Raw genomic sequence first — 27,627 nt, forward strand, 5'->3', positions numbered from 1 at the left:
CACGGTGGGTGTTTGGCCACTGGCTTGGGTCAACCTACCATACTTCTGTTCACAACACACCTCATAGGTCCAGGCTAAGACATGCCGCTTTTAAAAGCATACTTAACATCTTAATTCAACTACATGTGCAGTAAGGAAATTCAGACCTGCATGTGCAGGGTAATTCCCTCACATAGAGAAGTGCTTCTACAACTTTTCTGATTGCTTAATTTTAATGGAAAAATTAATAACTGCATGTTAGAATAATTTAAAGAATAGTGATAACTGTTAAATGTCTCAAAGAATCCAGAGTCAAACAGTTCTCAAGATCTAATTATTTAAATTAGGTCTATAGAAAGAGCAATATTGCCAATCCACATCCTCAGCAGCAAAAGCTTTTTTTTTCACCTGTTCCATCTGTATTTCTACATTTACATTCCTGCAGTGTTCTGGAAGATCTTATCTGTGGAATCAGAGCTACAAAGTGCACAGGTTAAATTACTGAATATTACCTACATACCATAAATATTTCTTAGCCAGGATTATTGGGGAATACTTGTGCTATTGTATGAAAGTAACTGCCAGAATCCCAATCATAGTTAAGAGTAGTATTTGACTCATGCTTTATCTTAAAATTATAAGTAAGAAGCTCCTCCTAAGTACTATCAGAAGTTTGTAAGATCCTGTATGGTGTGCAAATTATAAACAGTCAGATCTCTAGTCTAGTCCCAGTTCCTTATTTTTAATTAAATGCTATTTTTCTTTTGAGAAGAAAAAGCTTACTGTAATTTTTTAAGAATAATGAAGAGATTTCCTAAGGATCTGTTCACTGCCTCAGCTGACTGCACAGGACTAATGCAGCTGATGTACTCTGGGACTCCCTTGTAACCCAGGCAGATCGACAGAGCAAATTTTCACTCATGTCTCTCAGAATCAGTTAATGCTGGAAATCACAAAGGCAGCAGCTGCTGTGTTTATGAGTTCACTGCTGCAGTACTTACCAGTAGAGCAATAAAGCTGCCCTGCAATGTTCAAACTAACTGTAGCCAGCTTAAGCATGACTGGATTTTCTCACCTGTGTAATATACACAGTAACTTTCCTATATATACAGGATATTTTTAAAAATCATCTTAATATTAAAGGATTTTTGGTAAAGCTGGTAGACAAAGAAATAAAGGGGTGCATCTTCCAAAATAAAAGTTCACATGCAAATCACTGAGAAGATAAGCATAGACAACAATGCAATCATTTGGTATTATTTCATGTTTTAAGCTTTCCCCCTTTTCTTGTCTCCCAGTTTGGACAGGTGACTCATAAAAGGTTATTTTAGATAATATGACTTCTAACACTTGCACTCTGTTACTTCTCCTGTGGAGGAGGAAGGAATACCAAGGGAACCTATTGAAAAAACATTCATGAGGACACTAAAGGACACTTAAAAAAAAAAAAAAAAAAAGTATACATATAAAATTACTCCTGTAGTATGTTTCCAAGTTCCTTCTGGTTAATTATCACCTAGCATTAAGATAGGGGCTCACTAAAAATAAGAGTGATTTATTAGTGAAAGGCATTGCGAGAAAAGAGCAGAACTGAAAATGACTTTTTAAAATATCAGCATTCAGTGGTGACTAAGGATTTGGTGAAAGTACAGCTCTGCCAAAAGCACCTTGCAAAATCTGGAATGTGGTCCACAAGACCTGCTTCTAGAGGTTTTTTTCTTTTCTGTACCTCTAACAGTTGTCGTTTTCCTGATGCCTTCATTCGAATCGTGGCCATCCGTTCTGCCAAGACCGTGAGCGTGGACTGCAATGCCAGCTGATCAGATGCTTCTGCATCCAGTGGTTCTGAAACCAGCTCCTGTGCTAATGACGTCTGAAGTTCAGTGATTTCTTCTTGTAACATTAAAATCTCATCCATCAAAGCCTATTTAGAAATGAGAGCAGAGAAAGTATTTGCTTCATTCATCAGTACGAAGAAAGCACCTCAGGAGGCATAACTTAATATAAAAGTCAAGATGATTGTCTCAAGGGAGCATGAGGAACACAGAATAGTGCAACATATCACCTCTGGTTTGGCAGAGCCAGAATTCAGAAGGACTGAGTCCTGCTTTCAGATGCTTAAGCTAGGATTGTGCATCTAATAACTGAAATGTGGATTTAATTACTTACCGTGAATTTCTAACATATCATGAGAAGTAATTACTTTAAAAATATTACACATACAGATTAATTCTTAAAAAAAAAATAATTCTGGAGGTTAATCTAGTAGATATAGTGAAGATAATGAACAAGTCAGTGAGTGTGTTTGTGAGAGAGAAAAAGGGCCTTCCAGCCTGAAACTTACTGACTGGACAAAGAATATCCAGCAACATATTTAAGCATCTGTATGCAACTCTATGGTGTAAAAAGAAGTTCCCACTATCATTCTTATCTGATAAACCACTTTCCAAGATACCTACAAAAGGATGCTGCATTAACAGTATCTTAGAGCAGATACTTTACTTTCAAGTCTGATAGTACACATTGGATACACATACACATCGGATACACAGGACATCTGGTGGTGCTAGGAAAGTCAAATGTTATGCTTTTCAGGTCATGAGGTTTCAACTGAAATCACAATTGGCCCCACCAGATAATTTAAAACTATCAGATAAAAGGCTTAGATGATTATGACTTGATCATCTGTCAGACTGGTTACTGGTATTCTCTTATTATTCAGAGCAGCATTTCTCAAGATTTTCCTTGGGAGGGAATTATTTGTGTGTTTTGGTTTGGTTATTTTGTTTAACAAAGGAAAGATTGTATTTAGATCAATTTACAATGCATGAGTATTGGTTATGAACTTAGTAAATCTGAGAACACTATAAATAATCTTATACATGCCAGTAGCACTAATGCTGAAGAACAGTATATGTACATGTCACTGAACACAATTTTTGACAAAAGATCCTGCTGAAAATTTTGATTGGACAAACTCTTGTGATTTATTCTGTTTTTTTGAAAGACTCCTTATTAGAAGAATCCCCATTACACCATCTTTAGAATAGTGGGAAGTCCAGAAAGGCAAGGAATACTGTTAACAGAGAAAGTTCTTACAGCTACTGCATATTTTTGAGGCATTCATCGTGAAGAATGCCACTACCTAAAAAAAGGAACTAAAGATATACAGGTAATGCATGGTCTCCCTCTACTTCTCACATAAAAGTTTTTACCTGATGTTCAGCCATCTGGCTCTCTGGGCTTTTGGCTGGTTCCAGACTCTCATTTAGTTTTAACTCAGTGGTTTCCATTTTTGTGGATATAGACTGGAGCGTGTCCTGGTATTTTTGTTGACGCTCAAGAGCTTCATAGAGGGTACGCTGCTTTTCACTGATCTGAAGAGAAAAGAAAGGTATAAATTCTGAGCTATGACACAGGATTTGCTCTTTCTTCTGCTTCATACATCCCTAAAGATGACTTTATAAGACTAAAACATAAAACCTGCAACAAGTTTTCAAAAGTATAAATCACAAAGCAAAACATGCTTATTAAAAATATTTATATTTTTAAACATTATCAATTGAATTATAGGTTCTGTGACTTAATAAAAATTACTAAGCAGGGAAAAGCTAGACACACTCTCATGCCTTATTTTAGATTTTACGCACTCAAACATGAGAATGTGAACAATTTGCTAGATACATTGCTCTTAATACCCCATAATAGCTACTGTGCCTCTGCAAAGAATTAAAATTTACATAATATGAAAACCTGGACCATTTTCATACATCACTGAATGATTACACTGCACTACTATGCAGAAATGTGTGAAGTTGATTCACTATTTGGAGAAACTGGATCCTTTTTTTTTTCCAATTCATTCAGCATGAGTGGATTTCCCTACTAGGCTATGGAATATAGTCTGACAGTAGCCAACACAGACAGACCTGTTGGAGCAGGCCCAGAAGAGGGGCACAGAAACGATCAGAGGGAAGAAATGATCATGAGGAAAGGCTGGGAGTGTGGTTGTTCAGCCTGGAGAAAAGGTTCCAGGCAAAACTTACTGCAGCCTTTCAAAATTTAAAGTGGGCTTATAAGAAATATGAGAACAAAGTTTTTAGCAGGGCTTGTGATAGTACAAGGCACAGTGGTTTTAAGCTATAGGAGGGGAGATTCAGACTAAACATGAGGAATTTTTTTTATGATGAGGGTGGTGAGACACTGGAACAGGTTGCCCAGAGGGGTGGTAGATGACCTGTCCCTGGAAACTTTCACTGTCAGGCTGGATGGGACTCTGAGTTCAGATGAAGACTTACCACATTTTTCAGTGTTTCCCAAGAACGCTGCAAATCATCCAATTTGGCACTAGCAGCTGGTTCTAAGCCTGATTCGTAGAACTCCTGAGTGGCTGAAGCGCTGGGTTGAATTTTAGCAGCTTCCGTCTGCAACTGTTCAGCAGATAAGGCCTGGTAATAAGCAATGTCCTACAAGCACGAAGGACATTACTGCACTTTCAGAACAAAACATAGTGCCCAGAATATCCCCCCACATGCTGCCCATTGCATATGTCCATTCAAATAAAACCTACAAATCAAAAACCTCCAAGAAACCTCTGAGCAACATAATAAATAGCAGTACAATTATTATGGTTTGGAGCTTCACCATGATGAAGACTGTGGATATATTTTTTTCATGTTCATATTAGCAAAAAGGCTCAGGAGGCAACTGTGAACAGACATGGAAAGGCTAGGAGGAGAGTACTACAACTGGGTGCCTTGTTGTAGCATCATCACAACTATACATGGGGAAAACGCATCACAACAGTGGGTTACAGTATTGTAGGTGGCAAAAAATATCACCCTAAATAACACTAGCACACAGAAGGCAACAGAAGAACCGAAAAGGAGTATGGTGAAGGACTAGCCAATGAGGTAAAAAAAGAGTATAAAGCACTAGCTTATAGAAAGCCTTCAAATTGGTACTCAAAACAAACTTATAAGAGATAGTGGGAAAATGGACCAAAAGCACTAAGGAAAATGGGCAAATGTTCAAATTACCGTCAAAAATTCAAGGCAGAACTGTTTCTGATCAGAACTCCTATACTTAGTGTATGGGGATTTCTTCAACTACTGCATGTGACAATGAAAAAGAAATGTAAAATTAAGAAAACATGCACAGTGTCTGCATTTAAGTCAGGAAAGCAGACTTGATGACAAGGATTATTTAAAACTGAGCCCATGTATGAGAGTTACCACCACTTCTGTTTGGAAGGTGAAATGTGATGCAGCAGCTGTTGTCCAATTTCCTCAATCTTTTGAAATTGTAAATGCCACTGGTGAAAACTCTAAGACACAGTTTCACTGCCAGTGAAATCAGTAAGAGATTTTCCACCCATTTCTGTTAGGTTGGACCAAACCTCCTTTAAGGCAGGTCTCAGAGTTATCACAATATTTGTATAAAAAGTTGCTCAAAATCTACTGAGAAGCGTACATGGAAAATCCCCCTCCAAAGACTGAAAATTTCTCAAATTTCTTCTTTCCTGACCCTGTATGATGGGGAGGAAAATTCAGCATGTTGAGCCATGTGACCCAGCGAAAACTAAGTGCCTTTTGCTTGGCAGCTTGCAGAGCTGTGTCCACCAAAGAGACCACAGACCATTCACCATACCGCAAATGTAAGCATATAAATGTGTATAAATTCCCGAAGGAAGGATGCAAAGAAGACAAAGCCACACTCTTTTCAATGGTGCCCAGTGACACGACCAGAGGCAACTGGCACAACTTGAAACACAGGATATTCCCTCTGAACATCAGGGAACACTTTTTTACTGTGAGGGTGACTGAGCACTGGCACAGGTTTTCCAGGGAGGTTGTGGACTCTCCCTCCTTGGAGATACCCAGAAGTCACTGGATATAGTCCCAGAAATCCTGCTGAAAGTGGCCCAGCTTGAGGAAGGGGGTTGGACAAGTTTGTCTCCAGAGGCCCCTTCCAACCTCAACCATTCTGTGATTCTGTGTAGGTACATAAATGTTAGGTACTGAACAAGTCTACTTCTGAGGTACCAGAACTGAGAGGATAATGATGACCCTAATTTAGAGAAGAATCTTTAGTTCCCAATATTATTTGAATATGTTATCTAATACCACATGCGAACATATTCAAGTTCTGGAAAACCACAGAAACCAGGTGGAGTCAACTTTGGCTCTCCTTCTAACAAAACCTAAGAAGCAGAGAATGCGCTCCCATGCCAGAAAACATCCCATCATCCAGCAGCTGCACAGACATGGTTCTTCATTCGTTCCTCCAAGAATGGTGATACTTAGCAGGTTATCTGCTTCCTGAATGGACATTTTAACAATGAAGGTGTTGCTCAAAGATCACCACCAATATTTTTAATGGGAAGCAGCAACCAAGAGTGTATTTTACAGATTGCTCAATCACAGATCTTTATGCCTGAAACGGTCAGAAGAGCCAAGAATGGACAGCACATCAAGCTGTCCAAAAATGTCAGATGAGATACTTCTTCACAGGCAGTAACTGGGAAACTTGAAAAAAAAACTATGAAGGCATTTATGATGTTCAGGAGCCAACAGGGAATAGGTAACAGCTTAGCGCAGCATTCAGTATTGCAATTTCAGAATTTTTTACTCTGACCACAAGTGATCTTTCCAAGTCATGGTGAAAAATTGCATCAGTGAAGACTTCTCATTTTGCCTTCTCTGCAGCTACTCTCTGGCTCTTAGCTAGTCCTCTCTCAAGACCAAGAGAAAAGCCATGCTTCTGAGGCTTCTTAATCATGGTTTTCAGAAAAACTGGTTTGCTTTTACAGAAAGGGAAAAGCAACCTCTTTCTCCATCTTTTCAACTACTTTCTGGAGTGCACAACATGGCAATTCTTTTCAGTAGAGCTTTCAAATAATGGTAGTGTGAATCCAGATGTTCTCACAAGTAACAGATGTTGTTGCCCCCTATAAAGGCCCTAAAATCTCATGCTTGCTTTTATGAAAATTAGCCAATTAACAGTTCTCAAACTCTGCTGTTGTTACGATGTAGGGGCAAAGGGTGTGTTTAGATTTCAAAAGTTATTTAACAAGGGCTGTTGCACCCTGGATGAGTTTGCGTAAGGGAAGGAGAAAGAATGATTAAGTAGGCTGTGCACAAAGAGACAGAAAGATGTTTAATAGAGACCCTGTGCTGAAAACTTGAAGACAGGATCAGCTGTGGTCTCTAAGACTTTTTGCCAACAATTCAGTTTTTTCAACTCAATTGCTCTGCATTGTGTATCTAAGGTTTTCAAAACATTTTTATAGTCACCCCAAGCTTGATTTTAGAGAAGTTTCAATAAAAAATGAACAGCATTGGCATCTGTTAGTTTATAAAAGTGCAAGATCTGTCACTTTTTTGTATTTATGGTCTTGTTTTAATCTATTCCAATACATAGAACCAGTATTTCCATTAATATGCAGTTGCCACTTGTTTCATATTTTAATTACTTGTTAGTAATGTAAAAATAGTGCATAGATGTCTGCATTCAGACTGGCTACACCATTAAGAGATGCTAGGAAACCCTAATGAAAGACCATACAGAGATTATTAGACATTCTTTTAAAAACAGTTTTAACATCCAGCCTTGCCCTTCCCAGCCCTCATTTCATGAGAGCCTTTTTTTTTTCCCAAAGACTATATTACTGCAATTTTACAGTTACACTGTTACAATTACATTTTTTACATAAACGATTTTACTTTCTAGAGCTCCTGTTCACCTGTTTTGCTGGTACTTCATAGGTGATCTTCCTGTGAGAAATTATTTCTCTTAACACTGGCTACTTTTAAAAACGAAACATTTCCAAATTAGTTTTATTGAGTCTTACTGAATACAATAATTTTTTAATTTACATTTAAGCTCCTAATTCACTAATCTCTAGATTTTTTTTTTTTTTTTTTTAAACCAACCTCCTTTCTTGAAGTCTCTCTTGGTATTTATCATGATCAGCACTGGCAGCTTCATAGCTTCTTTAGTTTAAATTTCATGTGAGTGTGAACTTGAGCATTTTGTAAGTAAACCACTGCATTTTGGAACCTTCTTCCGCTTATTGTTTAGTACATATAGTTCGTTTCAACATTAACCACACTGAAGAAACCTTCATCTTTACGTCTTTTAGATATTATAACACCAGCAGTTTTATGTCTTCCAAACATCTTCTGCTAAATCAAAGATATCATCTTCTTTTTCAACTTTTCCCTAGTAACTCACAGATTCTGAAACTCGCATTTTGGTGTCAGCTCATGGTGCAACAGCACCTTCACTGGCTTTTGCTTAGTATTTGAGTTACTGGAGCTGTTAGTCTGGTTTTACATTTTCAGAGAAACGTAATGAACTGATATTGGATTTGTTTATCAAGAAGCAAGTTTCTCTTGGTCCTTTAATTGTTTCATTGATTAAGTTCGTTGTAAGATTTTTGTGCTGAAATACATAGCTGCCTTTCTACGGTAAATAAACTTTACAGGGAAATTTCTGATTATCTGAAATGGTAGAACACTAGAAAAATGCTTCTCCTTCATTATATAACTTTTTTTATTAAGTTGTTTTAGATTTAGTATTTTTTTTCTTATGTCAGTTCATGAAAATGAATAATTTATTTAGCAACTTCTATTGCGCCAATACGCATCTTTGAAGTTAGTGGAAGGAATCAGTGGCCATCTTGCTCAAGCTTCTCTAATTCTACTCAGCAATGCAACACAACACACTCTACTCTTTAAGCATGCAGTGGTTGTTTATGGAAGCAGTCACAAATGCAAAACCAACCAACCACAGAATGCACAACATGATAAATTCACTGAGGTGGTGACTGTTCCTAAGACTCATTTCTAAACTTCTAAAACTTAACATTTTATGTGTGCCTTCATGTGTGTGATGCTCAACATACTGGTTCATTGCTCACATTTTAATCAATGCTGGTGTACACTTCTTCCTATTAGAAGTGACAGAGCCCCCAGTTTTCATTTAAAATCTAATTTCAGTGATTTCACTGATCTGCCTTATTAGCACTTGAAAGAGACTGTTTCAGAAACTATGGAATGAACAATACATTTAAAAAAATACATGAAAGTTAATAATTTGAATGGTATTAAGTGGAAGATATCAGACAGTGACTTCAATGTTGCAGTGCCAATGGTACAGTAAGCTAGACGTATAAGGACATAATGCAATGTTTTACTATGGGCAGTACAAAATTGTACTTTTTCTCAGGGTGCAAGATTCCATTGAGTACTACTGAGAAAATCAGAATTAGCTTATAAATAGAAAATAGAAGAGCTTTGTAATTGTCACTTAGATTTAATTTTTAAAAACATTGAATAGCTGCAACACCAGATTTCTACATTTTAAAACTCAGAAGTCAAAATTTGCATAAATTTTGAACTAGAACCTGAGGGTTCACTTAGGTTAGAGCTTAAGTCTCAGGTCCTTGGAGCTATATGCAAATATTATTTCAGTGCATTAAATAAACCACCTGTGGACTGGAACCATGCATATCTGAGATAAAAGCTGAATGAATGCCAAGACGGAGGTACCTGGTTAACAGAAGCATCTGTATTAGCCACAGGTGAGGGAGAGCGACAGGCAGGTGGAGAAGAAATCTCACTGTTGGTTCCCTCCTCCCCAGACTCCTCAGTGACAGGGGAGAGCAGCGTGTGACAGCGACCAGCAGTCATCTGCCACAGGAAAAGCAACCCCAGAGTACAGGAAGAAAATTGGTTACCTCAGCTTAGGTTTGACTTAGATTGAGATTAAAATAAGAAAAACAACACGTGGCCAGAATTACCATGGCATTATTTAGTCCTACTTCATACTCTCATATTTACCAGTTTAAAAACATGGTTGAATTAACAGTGTCTTTTACCTGTCATACTTCAGTATGAACATGCTCTCCTGTACCCTAATGAATTTAAAACAAAACATATAGCAAGCAACTCAATAATAACAAATTAGGGTTTGCCTAAATGTCTTCTAAACAATCAGTACTGCATGTGGAAATACTATGGAGAGCTACAGAATAACGCAGTATTTGCCTCAAATATAAAATACACACAATCCAGTAACAACATATTCTTCTTGCTTCCTCAGTGCTGTTATACAGTGATAAATCCTGAATCTGCAGTCTGTTTTCACTCAGGCAAAAATCCCAATAGCATCAGCAGTATGTTTGCAATAAGACCCAGTTAGAAACAAACAAAAGCAGAGTAATTCACACATGAGGCCTATGTCAGTACTTAGGCAGCTTTCATTTCCAACACACTCATCTGAGAATATAGCAGCATACTGTCAATTATCACATCAACATTTTCATACAAAACCTATACACTGCAACATGCTATGACATAATAATTATTCTGGTTTTATGTTATTCCTGAATCCAGTAGTTTCTTAGCATTTGCTCTTGCATGCTGACAGCTATGAAGAAGCACTATATTTGCATCTTATTACAGACAACTCCTGCTAGTATTTGTCTGTTAAGTAACTTCATCCTTTATCAACAAGTCTTGAAAACCCATAAAAAGCAAAATGCGGAAAGGGGAAGCCGTACCTTGTTTGGCTTGCTACACTACAGCCATTTCAAAAGCAAAACGTAGATGCAAGCTGCGGCAACTTGCTACACAGGAGTGTTGCAATGATGCAAAAGCAAGCAGCTCAGATAAGCAGCAGCGAGACCAATGCACTCCTTACCATAACCACCGAGGGATGAGCAGGGTGTCCTGGGAGCAGGTCTGAATCCAGCTCCTCCATGCCCTCTGAAAGCCCCTCCACTTCTGTCACTGTCAGCAGCATGGTGGCATGTTTTGCTTTCATTGTCAGCATCTTGCACTTTGAATTCAAAGCCGCAATTTGCTCCTGGTATCCTTTGATCTTCTGTGCCAGCTCCTGAGGAAACATTTTTTTTTCTCTAATGCAGAGGCAGCCAAGGGAGGCCACAGGATCAGCAGCATTTCAGCTTCCGCGGCGAAGGCGAGCTCTCCTTCCCAGCCCAGCCAATAACATCAGTGTTCTGCCTCCCAGAAACCCCACAGAAGCTGCTGCAAAGGCTGACTGACTGACAAGCAGGATGTTGATAGTGGAGGGAACAAGTCGGGCTGCGTCTGGCTGCACAGCTAAACCGCAGAGCCCAGAGCTTTGGAGCGAAACCGGAAAAACAAAAATGCTGTGAAAGGCTCTGTGTGGATCGTAATCGCGGAAGAGAGGGAGGGACAGCTCACGCCTGCATCCAGCCCGAACCTGACATGAACTCTATAAGCTTCAGATTGCAGCAAAGGGGAACATCTCTCCCTCTTCCTGTCTTGTTTTATTTCCCCTGTTCTATTTCCATTTATCTGAGGAAGATGAAACTTCTCTGCATAATGCATGCCATGGAAATGAGGTCATATGTAGCCACAACTGTAAAAAATGCCTCATTCAGCTCCCTTCAGAAAGAATGAATTGTTCAAACAATAACTCCTCACAGGATCTAACAAGATCAAATGTGATATGAACAATTGGTCACATAAGAAGATTAAATGCCAGTGTTTGGATAAGCTGTATTTTAATCTTGTTTTGGTTTTGTGTAAGTCTTCAGAGTTAAAAGCTGAGCTGCACACAGCAGTGACCTTTCTTTAAAAAGAGCTGAGGAATCTGTCCTAAAGAATATGTTTTTAAATACTGGTTTTTATGGTTATGAGATCATCTATCTGCATGGCCAGACATCATAAATAACTTCAAGTTCAGTCAGAGAAGAAAGATGAAAATGGATAATCGTAGAAACTGACTTGTCTTTTCTCCTGCCCTGTACTGCTGCCTAGTTCAGTGTCCAGCTTCAAAGCATTCAATTAATATATTGAAAAGAAAAATGGTGGAATATTTTCATATTTCTGTCAAAGTTATTGTTCCAGTCTCCCTAGAGGCTCAATAACACAACAGAATTTTGATATATAAAGTGAAAAACCACATTTGTATAAGTTTGTATGCTAAATCAGTGATTATTTAAATACATATTTCTGCTTTATTTTTATCTCTGCTTTGATTTTGTCAGCAAACACAACTTTTCAAGGAAAAATAGCATCTGAAGTTGCAAGATCTAGTGGGAATAATAATAAATGCAATATCTTTTAAAAAGTAAGAAAGATTATTGCTTTGGGCTGGTAAAATTAAAAGTTTGGGTTTTTTTGTTTTGGTTTGGTTTTTTTTGTTTGTTTGGTTTGGTTTGGTTTGGTTTGGTTTTTTTTTTTTTTTGTTATATAACATTTTCAGGAAACCATTTCCTCAAAATCAGAGTGCAGAACAGTCATAGTGATAAAGACAGAGTTAGAAATGGAAGCATCAAAAAGACTGAGGATGACACTTTACTGCCTGGGGTTCAATGGTACCTGGTCATTGCCTATCACGTCAGCAACAAAAAGAGTTCTCTTGGAGCTTCAAGGCTTACCTTGAAGACGAAGCAAATTCTTGAGTATAAAACAATAAACTAGGGCAATCAAAAACCAAACTGCAATCAAATCAAGCCGTACCTTAATATGTAGCAACTGGAACAGTTATCTGCTCTATCATTCACTAATGTGCAATGAATGACATCTCTGAGGCCTAGTGGGAAATCATCATTATTCAATATATGCTATGCTTTTCCACAGGCATTTTACAGACAAAATATTAGCCAAAAATATGCATATCTGAGTATGCAAGTATGAAACCTGACTACTCTGGTTGATCCCAACATGTGCAATATAGTAAAGCTGCTGTATTCCTGCAAATGTTTAGAAGGTCTCCTAGCTACCAAAATGACATTTCAAGCTGCCCCATTTTTAATTCCTTCCTCCCTGCAGCATCTGTTCTTCCTCCAACCCTGTATTGCTGAAGTCATTCTCCTGCATTTGTTGTTCCAGAACATTTGAATAGAGAGTAGTAGCATTTTTAATTCACGATTAAATGATAGAAGTGTTTGTTTAAGCAAACTGCTCTGCATTTTTACTAGGTAACTTTTGTAGCAGCTGGATAGAAAATGAACAAAACATTAGGTTATAGTAATATCACATAATAGCACACAGAGCTTTTAACTCAAAGTTAAAGAAATAGTGCCATCTGGTGCCAAAAGTGACACAGAGCTCAATGGTGCATTTTCTATCCCAAGAAATAACCGTCCCTTAATTATGCAATGTAATTTCCTTTGCCAGGCCATTAGGACACATTTGACTGACTAAACAAATACACCACACCATACCAATATAATGAGATTTCTATCTGCTCACCTGCCCTTGATCAAGTCTGAAAAAGTTACTAAGCTAATAGATGACCGCTGCCTATGAGAAGTTTTTGGGGTCAGTGAGCTGCCATTGAGCCCCCGTTGTCATGTTTTTGGCTCCTACCTCATGACGTGAAATCTGGACCTGGAGTTCTTGGATGTTGCTGGTGGCTACTGGCTTGTCTTGGATCTCACGATGGGCGCTCTCTATCATTTGCTGTAAATGTTTCATTTCTTGCTCATATTGCTCATACTGAACCACTGCCTCCTTGAGAGGGAAGAAAAAAAAACAAAAAGAATTGTGTAAGTTGTGTATAGGAAAAGAAATATTTACATAGTTCAAGCATGACTGATCTCCCTTCAGAAGTGGAACAAACCTACATCTATCTGGCAGTCCCATCCAAATAAGCAAAACAGAAATAGAGTTGGGAGAAAGTAAATTCAGAAATATTGTGAACTATAATGAATTCAATGGTTTTCTTTATTCGACTATTTCCAAAAACCAGTTCACATGATTATTTGATGTATCTAATATGAGGGGCTAGAACTTCTGATTCTAACAAGTATCTACACCAAACATAATCACCAAAATAAAACATTGCCTAGTCTCACAGATTTACTATAAAGCATTTTCCTCTGCTTTTTCACTTCACACCTCCATTTACGAAATGGAAAGGCTCTATGAAAAATACCTAGATTTTACAGAAAATAGAACTAAGAGAGGATTATGAATATTAATTTAGAACATTACGGTATCGCTTCTTTCAGTGTGGTATCACTTCTTTGTATCATAGATTCACCAGCAGTTTGTCTAACCTGTTTTTAAAGCTTTTCATTGTGACATTGTACCCTTCCTTGTACTTAAGTATCACTAAGTATCCTTAATGACAGAAAGTGTCGTCTCTAATCTAACCTGAATCCCTCTACTAGTAACCTATCTCACCATGTATTTTTCTATGACTAAAAAACAGGAAAGAAAAGCTAATTATCTTTTTCAGAAAGACTGTTTACATGTTTTAAGTATGAATTCAAACAATCAAACAAAACTTAGTTTTCTTGTATCTAGCAAAACTTGAAAATGCAACTGTAATACTTGCTGAATGGTTCGAAAATCAGAAAGCAAATATATCATAGTGTGGTTTGGAAGGGACCTTTAAAAGTCATCTAGTCCAACCTCCCCTGCAAGGGGCAGAGATATCTTCATATATATATACATTTTTAATAAATAGGGAAAAAAAGCCCCCACATTATTTTTATCCTAGAAAGCTGTTTAATCAACTCAGTAGTTGATACGCAATTATTATAAGCAGCTGATGTTATAATGATATATTAATTTCATTAACTAATTTTATATATTATAAAATTAACCTGCATACACTTGTATGTTAGCTATTTGTTTAGTTAATCCTAGCAGCATTACAAAAAAAAAGAGCAAGATCAAGGAGAGAACTGAGATGAGATTCTGATCGGTAAATCAACCCATAACATCATCATGAATGTTAAAATTCTGAAAAATATGGAGTCAGAAATGACTAAAACATAGAGGGGAACTTCCTGATGGTACTACACAGAAAAGAGGAGTTCACAGAGATACGAAATGCAATTTGCATGGCACTGTTTGATTTACTGGGAGTAATTCAGGGGCTGGCGTCACACTTGCCTGCATGATGTTGCACTGTTGGATGGCGGCGTGCTGCAGGCGGCTGGCCTCCTCCTGCAGCCGCAGGGCACTGTGGCACAGGGGCAGCCCCGTCACCACCTCCTCGGGGATCCTCAGGGCGCTCTGACAGGCTTGTACCGCCTGAACCTTCGGCTTCAGGGATTCCATTTCAGACAAGAGATGCTAAAAACAAAGCCAGTGCCACAGTAAGGCAGATTTGCAGAACCCCCAGAGCACTCGATGCAGCAAAAAAGAAATATTATGATGAGTTCAAGCAGTAAAACAAACAACAGATTTGATTATCTGTTTTCTAAATTGAATATAACAAGAACACCCTTTGTCCGGATTTGCTCATTCTGAAATGAGCATTCTTCTAAATATTAGTTAAGCCCATATAATATGAATAAAACTAATTCATTAAAAACATAGTAGTACCTATTTTTAAGTACAAAAATATTTCTGTTAACATATTCAAAAAAAAAAAAAAATCTTAACCCTCCCACCCCAAAATCAAAGCAGCATAGATATCATTTATGCATACACATAAGTTAATGCTAAAATGAGTGTGGAACTCCATGCTGAGACACAGAAGCACATTTTCAAACCAGCAAATGAATCCTATTGTGTTCACAACATTCCTTTGAAAATATAGATCACGGCTGAAAATGTTGCTTAAACGATAAAAGGCAATCAAACAGAAAAATGCACAGCTACACAGAAATCTTTTCCTTTGACTGGATGCCTTTGTTAATAGACTCTATTGCATTCACAATGTCCATTCAAGCCATCTGTTCATATGCATGAGACGGGTCTAAGCGCAATGACTGGAGAATAGATTTTATCAGCATTTACCTTTCACCTGTATATTTTACTGCAGATTTTAATCTTGAAGTGGATCCATTGACATTTAGTTTTAACTAGTCAACTAGGACAGTTAAAACTCTATACTAGCCTGCACCAAGAAATATTTCTCAAGCAACTCAGGAAGTTATAGCTTTGGTTATTTTTCTTGTCATGAGATTGAAATAAAAAATAACAAATCGACAAATCTCTGTAGCAGGCCAAGTGCAACACAGAAAGCAGCAATATCTTACGGAGGTAATTCAATTAAACAGAAAAAAGTAACAGGGCTGAATTTTCTCTTAGCTTTCAAATTGACTGTTGGGGGAGTTAGCACCACACTATCTCATTTCATCTCTATCTATAAAATGGCAATAACAATCTAGACTTTAAGAAAATATTGATGAAAAGCCCTGGATAATAATTCAGCTTTATTATTATTATGGAATTAACTTGGATTGGATCCACATTTCTTAGTATTGCATCAACCTAAGAACAGACAGCATTATGCTTCAACAATTCCCTTTGAGGGAATGATTTTTCCCATTCCCTCCCTTATTCCCTTGGCAGTAATTTGGGGCTAGAGTCTGAAACAATGACCCACCTAAGAATCACCACAATCAATCTCACCAACTTCCATTATTCCTTGTGTAAATTCTCACTATTGAAGTGCTAACTTTGATGTTCTGGCCTTTACCTGTCTGTGAGAAAGTTGCTCTTTCAAGCTCAAATGCCCGAGCTCTGGAGAGGTCAGTGTGGCTTGGGCTTGTTCCAGAGCAGCCTGCAAGGCTCTCAGTTCAACTTCAAATCTCTTCATGTCCTGCAACAGAACAGATTTGATTCAGGGAGAACAAAATATAAAATCACTATAAATATATCTGTCTGGGTTTTGTAGCTACATCCCTTATATACAGTTTAAAACTAATTCACAGTTGTATCAAGGAATTTTAAATGTTTAAGATATTGGATAAACGTATCAGTCATATGAAAGTCTATAAAAAGAGGTCACAATGCCAGAGTTATTTTAAGTACTTCCTCAATCTCAAATACAGCATGTACTTTATAAAGCTAATATCATAAAGTTCGAGGCCTAGAAAGGAACTCAAGATTTGCTCTTCTCAACTTCCTGTAATAAGACAGGACATAGCTGTCTTATCTTTACAGACTGTTTATAAAGACCACTAGCAGGTGATTCCCACTTATCTCTACAGACAACATATTCCACTGTTTCAGTACTCTTTTTTTGTAGAAAGTTTTTTCTGATGGTCTGACATGAAGTTAGCTTTGGTTGTCATTTCAAATGTTCGCTTACTATCCCAATGAAAAAAGACATGAAGAACAAATTATTTTTATTCTCATTGAATACATTATATGTTAGAATATTCTTTTTCATGAATATTTTCTACAAATTTATACACATATAGCAATCATCGCTGTCCTCTGTTCTTTCTCCAGTCAGTTCACATCTTTCCTCAAGTGCAAAACTGGACACAGCTGAAACCTTGCTAGTGACTGATACAGAGAACACAAGGACTATTTCACATACCTTATAGATATATACTTTATTTTCTGCATGGTGTTTGGAATTTTTTTACAACAATGTGACATTGTTCACTCATTTTTCTATGATCCACATTATTAAATGTAAAGTCTTTCAATAGGATGCCCCAAGTCCGTAGTTCCACATTCCAATACACACACGTGTGGTTCTTTCTGTTTAAGCGTAAAAATTTGCCCCTGCCCCTGTTGAATATCAGCCTAATTTTTTTTTTCAGGTAATCCCTGTACATTAGGTGTTGTCTAAGCATCCCAAAAGCCATGATCTCTAAATCATCATTCAACTCATTAATGAAAATACTGAATATTACCAGATCCAAGAGAGAACCCTGCAAAACACCAGGTAAGTTTTCTAGCCAGCTTTACACCTACCTATCGTATTTTCAACTAGATAAGCTTATTAATGTTGTTAATCACAATATTATGTGAAACATTAAAGTCCAGATCTATGACATATTGTACATTTATCTACAAAGCCCATTACTTTCACATTAAATTGCACACTTTTGATTTGATTTTCTTCACAAATCTCTGTCGGTTTCTACTCATCTCCCTGTTTCCTTATAAGAATTTACAAAGAGTTTATGCAACTGTTCCAATATTTCTCTGAGAGCTGAAGCTACTAAGTTTTACTTTGATTATGCTTACTTCTACATAAATCTTTGGTTTGTTTCATGAAAGAGAAAATTTAAAAAAACAAAAAAAAGCCTTCAGTTCATAAACTGTGGTTTACTGATTTGTGCTTTTGTAATTAAGTCTTTTTCCAAACCAACATCTAACTTCTGACAACACAATCATGTCCTTTATAGACCACAGATAATCTAATATTCTCCTAAACATGATGCAGACACCACCCTAGCTGTCAGCTAGCATTAGAAAAATTGCTTTCAGATACCTTGGCAGCATCTTGGAGATTGGGTAGCCGCACTTTGATCACTTGCTGTAACTCCTCTGTTCGCCGCCCCAGTTCCAGCACTTGTTGTGACATTTCTTCAGTACAGTAGACACTTGCCAGATACTCAGTCCTCTCATTCATGGCCTCAAGATCACCATGAATCTCTCCGGATTCATCAAGCATAGCCTAGATGGAGGTAACAACAAACAATGCCCGACCTGAGCTTCAAATTAAACAAATCTTTAAGTACATTCCTATTCTGCAAACTCGTCAATTTGTACACATCTGTAAGCATATTATGAAGTTCTATTGATTTCCTATAAGGCTTAGGCAAAATGCTTAATTCTGAGTGCATGCTAGAGTGCTTCAGTTTATGGAGGCTGGGAAACAAAACAGCAAGTCATGAAGCCTCAGCAGCTGTACTCACCAACACATTTATTTTTGTGTTTTGCTACACACAAGTCTGTAAAAATATAGTATACACAATCTATGGACAGGTTTTGTTCTGGAAGCCTGATTACATGATAGGGACCAGCAGAAAGCACGTGAGTGCAGCTTCATTAATGCTGCCTAAACAATGTCTACCAAAGCATTTGGTGTGATGGCACTGGTTAAGCCTGCATTCTCCTCAACTTCTGAAGCAGTGAAAAAGCCACAGGAAAAACAAACCAGAAAGGCTATTTCCCAGCTATCTTCAGGAAAAAATTCCTGGAGGTTCATATTCAGAATAAGGAAATGTGACATACTACTTCGCCCCAATGGAAATGAATGCAGCTGACAATTAACTAATGTACATATAATAAATATAATTAATGTAGTCTTATCTTGGTACTAGTGAGACATGATCATCTTATGGTTTGATTTGTTGTGCATGATCATATAACACTGGGCAAGCTTGAATCTTATCAAACTGCTCCACTGATCCCACACTTAGATCCTCCATACACAGAACAAATTGGACTGTCACAGGGACAGCAAAACACTCTGATGTGAGATGTTCAGGAAGCAAATGGAAGAAACTAATCCATTGGGTATCAATCTGAGAACATTTGGTATGAAACTCATGAGATGAAAACAAAGGCTAGTCCAATTTGATGTAAAGGAGAGAGGAGAAAAAACAACACAAAACAAAACAACACACAAACCTGAAAATAATGCGTTTGGTTAACTAAAATTTTACAGGAATATCAGTTGCAATGAGGTACTCAATGTGACAGAATCACAATGTATAGATGCGATATTCAATCAAACGTTACTCTGAAGTCAATATACTTGAGTAAACATGGAGATCAACTTTGAATCATATAGTTTTATTCAACAATATATCTTCATTTCTGTCCCCAAAACAATTGAGCAGAACAAATAAACCGTCAAGGAAACCAAGCATTTGAAAACTTCTTTCTCCTCAAGGAAGGGAGGCAAAAAAGCTGTAAGAAATAAAACTTCACTGCTTAGATAAATAACTTCATTTATACACTGCCCTTTAAATTTCACAGCTCATATAATCACCTGGTAGGCTTTAAGCTGATCACAAAGCTGAGAGGAAGAATTCCATGTTATACTACCGTGCACTAGGATATTTGCCTTCTCAATCCATTTCAATATGAACTCCAACATCTCATTGTATTCTTCCAAGTGTGAAGCAGCCTGGATTTAAAACAAAAATCCACTTAAGTATAAGATGTAATTTTGTACAGTTCTTAGAGAATGATAAATTAATTTTATTCCATTTATTGTTTTTAACTTGGTGATCATTTTAACAACATTTCCCTACTGTTGAATATACTTTAATTACCTCTTTATTTATGGAGCTAAAATTGGTCTGCTTCCAGTAACAAGCATATCTAATTCAGGGCAAAAAAGGCACTATAAGAATGTAGGTCACACTGGGAGGTGCAGTGATGCTCAAATGTGTCCCTAGGGGGTACACTTAATGCATATTTTTCAGCCTCACATGTAAGTTCTAAAATACCTCCTTGCTAAACTCATGGCTCACTGCAAGCCTTTCTGTCATTCCTTATTTTTCTTTGGTTCTTTCCATGTCATCCACTAAGTCACCTTTTTTTAAAACGTGCTTTGTACACTCGGTCTGCCATATTTCCAAAAAGTGAAATGTTGCAGTTATTTCAAAATACAGGAGAAAAGCTCTGGTTTCTGATTTACCCAATTTCTACTTAGCAAAGAACTCTTTAGTTACAATTCTCTTCTCACTTAGCAGGAATAATTTCATTGATTTTCACACATTTGTCCTGTATGAAGAATGGATCAAATCACAGGTGACTGATCTGTATTTGTATGCAGTTTGCCTTAGCTATCATTTGTTATGACAGGAAGTAGATTTCTCGATGCTGAACAAAAATATGTTAAGTGTTAAATCTCTTCAACAAGTGCCTATGACTGAACTCTTACTTTGATGTAATAGTAATTTTCTATCTCTTTTTAAAAATATTTTTTTTTCAGAGGAAATTGAGAAGAATATCATGAAAGTTATCTTTTTCAAGTCTTACAAGAAGCTTCTTCAGATGTGCAGAAAAGAGAACTCTCAGTTTATCGGGGCATTGATGGTGGAAGCATTGAAAATCCATTTCTTTGGTTTTAGCTAGACTTTTTTATGGGATAATAAAAACTGCCAAAAAATATATAAGAATTTCAGGGACTTCAAACTGGAGGGGAAGCATTTGTATGAATGCTGAAATGTTGCAGAAACATTACGCGTTATCAAGGCCATTGTATCTAGGCTTTTCTGTTGAATCTACAAATTATATTCACCCTCTATAGATTGTGACTAGAGCAATTTTTTTTTTTTTTTTTTTTTTTGTTAATGCTGCAAATATAGGTAACACTGGTAAGACAGAGGCCCTGAAAAGTCCAATGAGAGAGTACTTCCTGGCATGCTACTGTTTGTGGGAAGGTCTATAATCTTTTCAGGGCAGCAGAGGAACCAACCATCTGATGATTCATGGAAGAGGATGTTAAAGCAGCATCACAGAATTATTCCACCCTCCTGATCTGACCCATCTGTTTCTCTCTTCAATGTGTGATGCAAGCCTTGATTAATAGCAGGCAGATGTGCTAAGGAATGCCCCTTCTTGCAGAACTACAGGAAAATAAATGAGAAGTTCGTATGTTCCTTCTGCTTCTGAAAGGGAACAGCAGAAAGGATTTGAGATCACACCTGACTGAGCTTGGCTGCCCTGTACTCAGCCTGCCGTATGGTCTGTTGGTGCAGTGCAGTGAGTTTCCCGATCCTGTTAGCCAGCTGCTTAGCAAGTGGTGCGTTCTGCTCTGCAAAGTCCTGGACTGATGCGTCTAATTCCAACAGCTTTATATTGCAGCTGTCCAACTCTTCACCAAGGATCTAGACAGAAAAACAAGAAAATCGGTGATCCGCGAAGTGTTAGCTTTCTAGTTGATTATCTCTAGTCCAATCTGCAACTGTCCAAAGTCTCCATAGCTTGTGTCATTTTTATTCTGGCTGGAAGCCAACAATGCTTGACCAACCAGGAAGGTAGAACAGCAGAATGTTTGATCATCTCTTAAACGTGTGTCACCACTCTTTCTTCTCTGACCTCTCAGCTGAAATGGATCTGTTTTCCCTACCACAGTAAAAGACTGAGACACTTCAGAGTGACATTAACTGTTTTGGCCACCTTCCTGTGTTAGTTTTTAAAACGAATACTCAGCACATGTTGCTATGACAAGGATTTTGATTTATTGGAAAGGGATTTCATTTTGTTGCTGTCTTAAAATATACTCTTAAAAACTCAGGAATATGTAATTACTCATCAATGCATTACAAATCTTTCATTTTCAAACCTGCATTTTCATAGTTTGATCTTGACACAGAAGTATGGATCATGTTTGACTGTTTCAATAGAACCAGATTTTTTTTTTTTTCTACAAAGTTTCTGAAAAGTTTAAAAAGGGAACCTAAAAGGTTTTCCATGTTTCTCATAGATTGAAAACATACTTACAAGCTACAGTTTCTACAGGAAGGAGTACTGAGGTTTTTTTTGTATTTGGTTTTTATACCTAAGACGTTAATTATTTGGTTTTGTAATATAAATAAGTCTCATCAAACACTCTAGCCCCTTTCCAATTATTTGTAGAAATTTAAATAGCAATCATCAGACAAAAATTGATTCAGAACATGGCTCTAACTACAAGTGATTAGAGAAGTTACTTCAAGCTCTTCAGGTTAAGGCTGTCTGGGCAGACACACCTTAGAGTATAAGTTATGAGCAACCATGATGATAAACAAATACTATTCCACTAACAGTAGCATGACTTAGTGACATAACTGTCTATGTGTAGACATAAAGATAGATGTTGAATTACTCATCTGAATAAACACACACACATATTTCAGGCAGGCATAAATAAATGTGTCTACTATAGAAATGATACAGAATTTATATGTTACTTAAAAGTGAAGGAAGGATCCATTTGATCTGGGTCACATGGATTTAAAACAGATTTTTTTATTTTTTCACAATCAGTTTCAATGTTGATACAAAATATTTACTACCATAATCAAAGCCAACCCAATCTCAGAAGTATCACTCAAGTGCTGATATAAATGCGTTTGAAGGAACTTTACTAAATTTTAGTCCAGTTTCACCTGTGCAACATGGGAAAGCACATTTCACTGTCTTTCTGCTTAATTACTGAAATCAAGGAGATGCACCAATTTTGACGGGATATATTTCAGTGACATCTGCAAAGCAAATGGTATTTTGGAGCATATTGAGAGCCGCTCATGAAAATAAACAGGTAATTTTTGACATACCAGACATGCCAAATCTTTTCCTATCTGGTATGCTTTGCTGAATTTCAGACATTAACTTGGTCAAGTTTATCTTCGACGAGTTAAAAAACCAAACCATCATTACCTCATTATCGTACCAAATGATATGAGCTGGACTACTAAAATTCTACATACCACAAGTAAAGGTGGGCTGTAAAGAGTGGTCTTTTCAGTACAGCCTGGTACAAGGAGCAGTTTGGAAGACTCTTAGGCTTGCTGTTATAGTCATTATTTAGAGGGAACTGCATAACTTTGTCCTTCTGACTTTCTCGTACTCACAGCTACTTCCTCCAAGTTCTGCTACTTGCTCAAGCAAGTATGGGCTACTTTGCAAAGAATGTAATTAAAAAAATCTCATCTCTCCATTCTTTATTTGAACTACGTTAAAAATGTCTCATGCAAGTCTTCACAAATACAACTTTGATATTAAGTGAACATCCAAAGTCAGAATAATTTATGGTGTAACCAAATAAAGGAAGCCTTGTCTTACCTTTTGTTCAAGTTTAGCTTGTGCTATATCATTTGTTTTCCTTTTCAGTTTGGAAAGAATGGCATTTAGTTCGTTTGCTATCCCCTGGATTTTCTGACCAAACTCTTGATTCAACGTTTTGATCTGCTGAGCTTCTTTTTCTTTGGTTTGAATCTGTCAACAATAAAAATTAAATTCAGTAATCAGAAATTTCTCCACCTGAAAGGAAGCTAACTTACTTCAGTATAAAGGAAGAGGGTAATCAAACCACTCTATGTTGTCATAGTTTGACCACACTTGGATACTGTATTTCACTACATTATGAAGATTAAAGAATTGCTATAGATCTGTAACACATTTATCTACTGTGCTTTACCTGATCTTGTACAGTTACAAGGGCCAGCCCAACTTCTGCTAAATGAAGAGAGAGTTCAGAAGGCAAAACGGTGTAAAGCCCCAGGTACTTATTCTGTTGTTGTTCAGCCATTTTTTCAACAGCCTGGCGATGAGTAGTTACTTCACCAAGGAGAGACTAATGACAGAGAAACAGCTTTGTCAAGAACAATAGGAAAAACACATCTATGTAAACTTCGGAAATGCGGACTTCACAGGCAGCTTGCAACAAAGCTAAGTGGTTTCAAATTTTTGTTTAATCAGTTCATTTAAAAGAACTGTATCTTGGGTTTCACTGGATTCTCATTTTTGACTGTGTCCAGTTCTCTGTTTCCATGTGACCAGATGTATATAGAAAATGTCAAGTTTTCAGCACCTCCAGTTAAATGAGTTTACTCTATTTTGTTGTGTCCCTCACTCCCAAACTACTGAGAGAGAAAAGAAATGCTATATTCTGTCCACTCACATTCTATAGTTCTCCCACATCTTAAATGAGAAGAGAAAATTAATAAACAATATGCATAAATGCAAATACTTAAATATATTTTAAATATCTTTAAAAGAGACTATTACAGCCCATCAGCTACTTCATGCTTTATGAATTTGTTGGGTGGTTTACTCAAAAACTAATGAATACTGTCTAATTGGAATTCTTGGTGGTTCTGACCTTATTAACACTTACTAGTAGATTACAATGACGATAAATCTTGTAATTTAGAAACTGACAAATTTTATATACCTGCAACTCCTGAAGTTGAGTATCCACTTCTACATCAGGGCTTAGCAAATATTCTTTTGTTTCCTGGATCCAGGACTTCACACTATTAATCTCTGCTTCAACCTCCTCACGCTCCTTCAGTTCCTGTTTAACCATCTTCACACCTTTTTTCACTTTCTGTTGCATACTTTAGAAAAAAAGAAATAATAACTATTTGTGAAGAATTATGCAATGTCTAAAAACATTGCTTTGTCAAAACATGTTGAATAATAAAGATAAGAATTGATAGCCTCACATTCAGAGATATAAAAACTGGGGCAGTGTTGCAAAATTTCAGCACACTGGAATTTCTCACGTTCACTCTTCATTCCCTGTAATTAGCAGTTTTATGTCTTTTGACATCTAGTTCACAATTCCTTTGAAGAAATGATAATATTTACAGTACAGACACCTACATCTGAGTTCATCATCACAGACTGTCCTGATTGTTAGTGGAGGAAGGAGGCAATTCTAGAGCATGATTTAGGGTGATTCATCATCATTCTAAAATAAACTTCTAAAATAGGTCAGAAAAACTGCATCTTAGGCTTGTCTATTTTTCTCCACTAATTAGAGAGGGAGAATTAACCAGTTCAGATGCAGATATCTACAATTTGAAATAATGTGAGATAAATTCCATGCATATTGATGGGAATTGCATTTGCAAAATACCTAGGATAAGGCATGGATCAAAATCAGTTTTAACTTTAATGTAGTTTATACAGCTCTTGCATAAGTTAGGATTATTATGCAAAGCAGAAAGCACATATACTAAAATGCAATATTCCTGCAGATAGAAATAAAAATAATAGTAAAAATCTATTTAAAAAATAAAGATACTTTAAATTACGCTGATGCTTATTTTAAATATAGTAACTAGTATTTATTTTAAGCATGGTGATTGTTAATGGTAACAAAAATGATACATGAACTTTTTTTTTATGAATTAATTTTAAGGTATCATTTTCCTAGTGAATCTTTTAAAACACTGCCTTACTTGTAGCATCGATCTTGCATTGCTTTGATTTCTTGTATGACTGGTAGTTCCTCCTGAGACAGAGGTTTTATTTCCACATCCTGGAGCATGCTGAGAGCCTGCTGTTTGAGCAGGCCCAAAGACGATAGCTGGTGCTCCACCTCCAAAAGGAAAGTGCTGTGGTAATCCAGGAGTTCCAGAAGCTCTGTTTTGGATGTCTTTTCTACAGAGCTTTCTGGTAAGCGACCTTGTAGCTGATCTATTGCTATGGTGGCTTTCTGAATCTATGGAAAGAGATGCAGTCTTGTAAATAATGAAATTAGAAAGAAGCTAGTACAATCAATACCAAAATGTGCTAAACTCAGTGCTGTACATGTAGATGCTGTAAAACAGTTGTGGTACAGGGCTTGTGCCAGAGTCTCCATAGCATATGTCCTAATGCTGCTAGATCTAGCTAGCTAGCCCTAGCTCTACACACTGTACTTGCCAAGGGATTTTTTGTTAAGTGAGGAGTGGTTCCTCGTATTTTTTAGCATTTATTAACTTTATTGTCATAGGAACTAGAGCTTTCTACCCTGGGGGAGACCCCTTTTTGGCACAAGTCATACACTTAACAAAAAGATAATTCCTTTTTCCAGAGAACATGGAATCCGAGCGTACAAAAATGGACAACAGGTAACTAAGTCAAGTAGGATATAAGAAAACAAAACGAAATACATGAGCAGTGATGGACAATATTATCACTGTTTAGAAACAGCAACTTCATACTTACCAGAGAAAAAAATAAAAGAGGGAAAAAATAAAAAAGAGATGGACTTAATCTAGAACAGACCACTTCAGGAAGGGAAATGTAGAGGAGAATATTCTGAAGAACCACCATAAACCAAAACAACTCCATATTTACTATACATATGTGCATACAGAAGAACAGTAAGTCTCAGAGACAGTGTGGTTCTAAACCTGTGTTTTCCATCTCTGCTTTATTACAAGACCTAAGAAAAATCACTGTGATTGCTCCTATCAGCTTTCTCTACCTTAAGATGACTAAGAAGGCAGTATACTGAGTGAAAGCTATATATGGTTAAAAAAAGCGGGAGTTACCAAGATCAGAATTTACCTTATCATTAAAGCCTTTCCACTCCTGCACTGCATCTTCCAAAATTTTCTCTTGTTCTTGGGCTACATTCTGGAGTCGTGTCCAGCGCTGCCAAACTGTTGTCATGGATCTACTTATAGTTGCCTTACTGGCATCATTGCTAATTTTTTCCAGCTGTAATGCCTTTTCTTCTAGGGTTGTGATCTTCTCATGGAAAGAATTCACCACGGACACAAGAGTCTGAAAAAGCAAACAATAAGCACTGTTTTCCTTTTTTACAGCACAACTCATCACTATTCAATACACAAGCATGTAAGCCAGTTCCATCCACTGCAAAAAGGAGGTACACTGTGCGGAGTGAGGTGGATAGGTCTCACTTTATTTTTCATACACAATGTATTAGCTACAGATGCTTGAAGGACCTGGTCCAAAATGCAACTCTCTTGAAGCAGCAGAAATCTGATGTAATCAGGTTTTCTTTTCTTTGCTAACCCCTCAAAAATGAGAGAAATAAGAGTTCAGAATCCTTCTCATAACAAAAGCTAACTTCTATTACAGTCTAAAAATGAAAGAAGCAATTCAGTTGCTTCAGCATACATGTATGCCATGTTTATCACTAATGCCATTTTAGATGTTCAAGGATACCAAGATATTCTCATGAAGCTGGCAGACATGACATTACTGTTAGGGAAGATTCCTGCCTTCGCAGAGTCACAGCTGAAGACCAGGAAGAATACTGGAAGTGTCACTAACTGCATTTTTTAAGGCAACTTATTAGCACCCTAATTTTTTTTAAGTTACATTTCTTTCTTTTAGACTAAAAACCAGTTAATATTAAACCGCAATCTTTCCTGTCCAAGTAAAACCAGTCCATATGATACAAAGTAGATGGATATTTCTGTTCATCTGTATTTCTTGTAAGGTACACAATTTTGGGACTTGTGCACCCAAC

At 37.0% G+C, this 27,627-nt stretch overlaps 1 protein-coding gene across 3 annotated transcripts in view; it reads right to left on the minus strand.

Moving 5' to 3' along the window:
- The window catches only part of SYNE1 (spectrin repeat containing nuclear envelope protein 1), a 300,424-nt gene that overhangs the window by 89,080 nt on the left and 183,717 nt on the right, over positions 1-27,627 (minus strand). For all 3 annotated transcript variants that reach the window (XM_071806433.1, XM_071806432.1, XM_071806430.1), the window contains 16 exons: positions 26,697-26,915; positions 25,601-25,863; positions 24,586-24,751; positions 23,830-23,985; positions 23,475-23,627; positions 21,353-21,535; positions 19,687-19,824; positions 18,178-18,363; positions 16,423-16,545; positions 14,886-15,068; positions 13,350-13,493; positions 10,687-10,881; positions 9,534-9,674; positions 4,278-4,445; positions 3,195-3,356; positions 1,709-1,903 (listed from right to left, as the gene is read on the minus strand). In XM_071806433.1, the coding sequence (XP_071662534.1) occupies positions 1,709-1,903; positions 3,195-3,356; positions 4,278-4,445; positions 9,534-9,674; positions 10,687-10,881; positions 13,350-13,493; positions 14,886-15,068; positions 16,423-16,545; positions 18,178-18,363; positions 19,687-19,824; positions 21,353-21,535; positions 23,475-23,627; positions 23,830-23,985; positions 24,586-24,751; positions 25,601-25,863; positions 26,697-26,915 (2,775 nt within the window). The remainder of the gene's footprint in view (positions 1-1,708; positions 1,904-3,194; positions 3,357-4,277; positions 4,446-9,533; positions 9,675-10,686; positions 10,882-13,349; positions 13,494-14,885; positions 15,069-16,422; positions 16,546-18,177; positions 18,364-19,686; positions 19,825-21,352; positions 21,536-23,474; positions 23,628-23,829; positions 23,986-24,585; positions 24,752-25,600; positions 25,864-26,696; positions 26,916-27,627) is intronic.

Source organism: Patagioenas fasciata, chromosome 3 (assembly GCF_037038585.1).
Source record: "Patagioenas fasciata isolate bPatFas1 chromosome 3, bPatFas1.hap1, whole genome shotgun sequence".
Lineage (NCBI taxonomy): Eukaryota > Metazoa > Chordata > Aves > Columbiformes > Columbidae > Patagioenas > Patagioenas fasciata.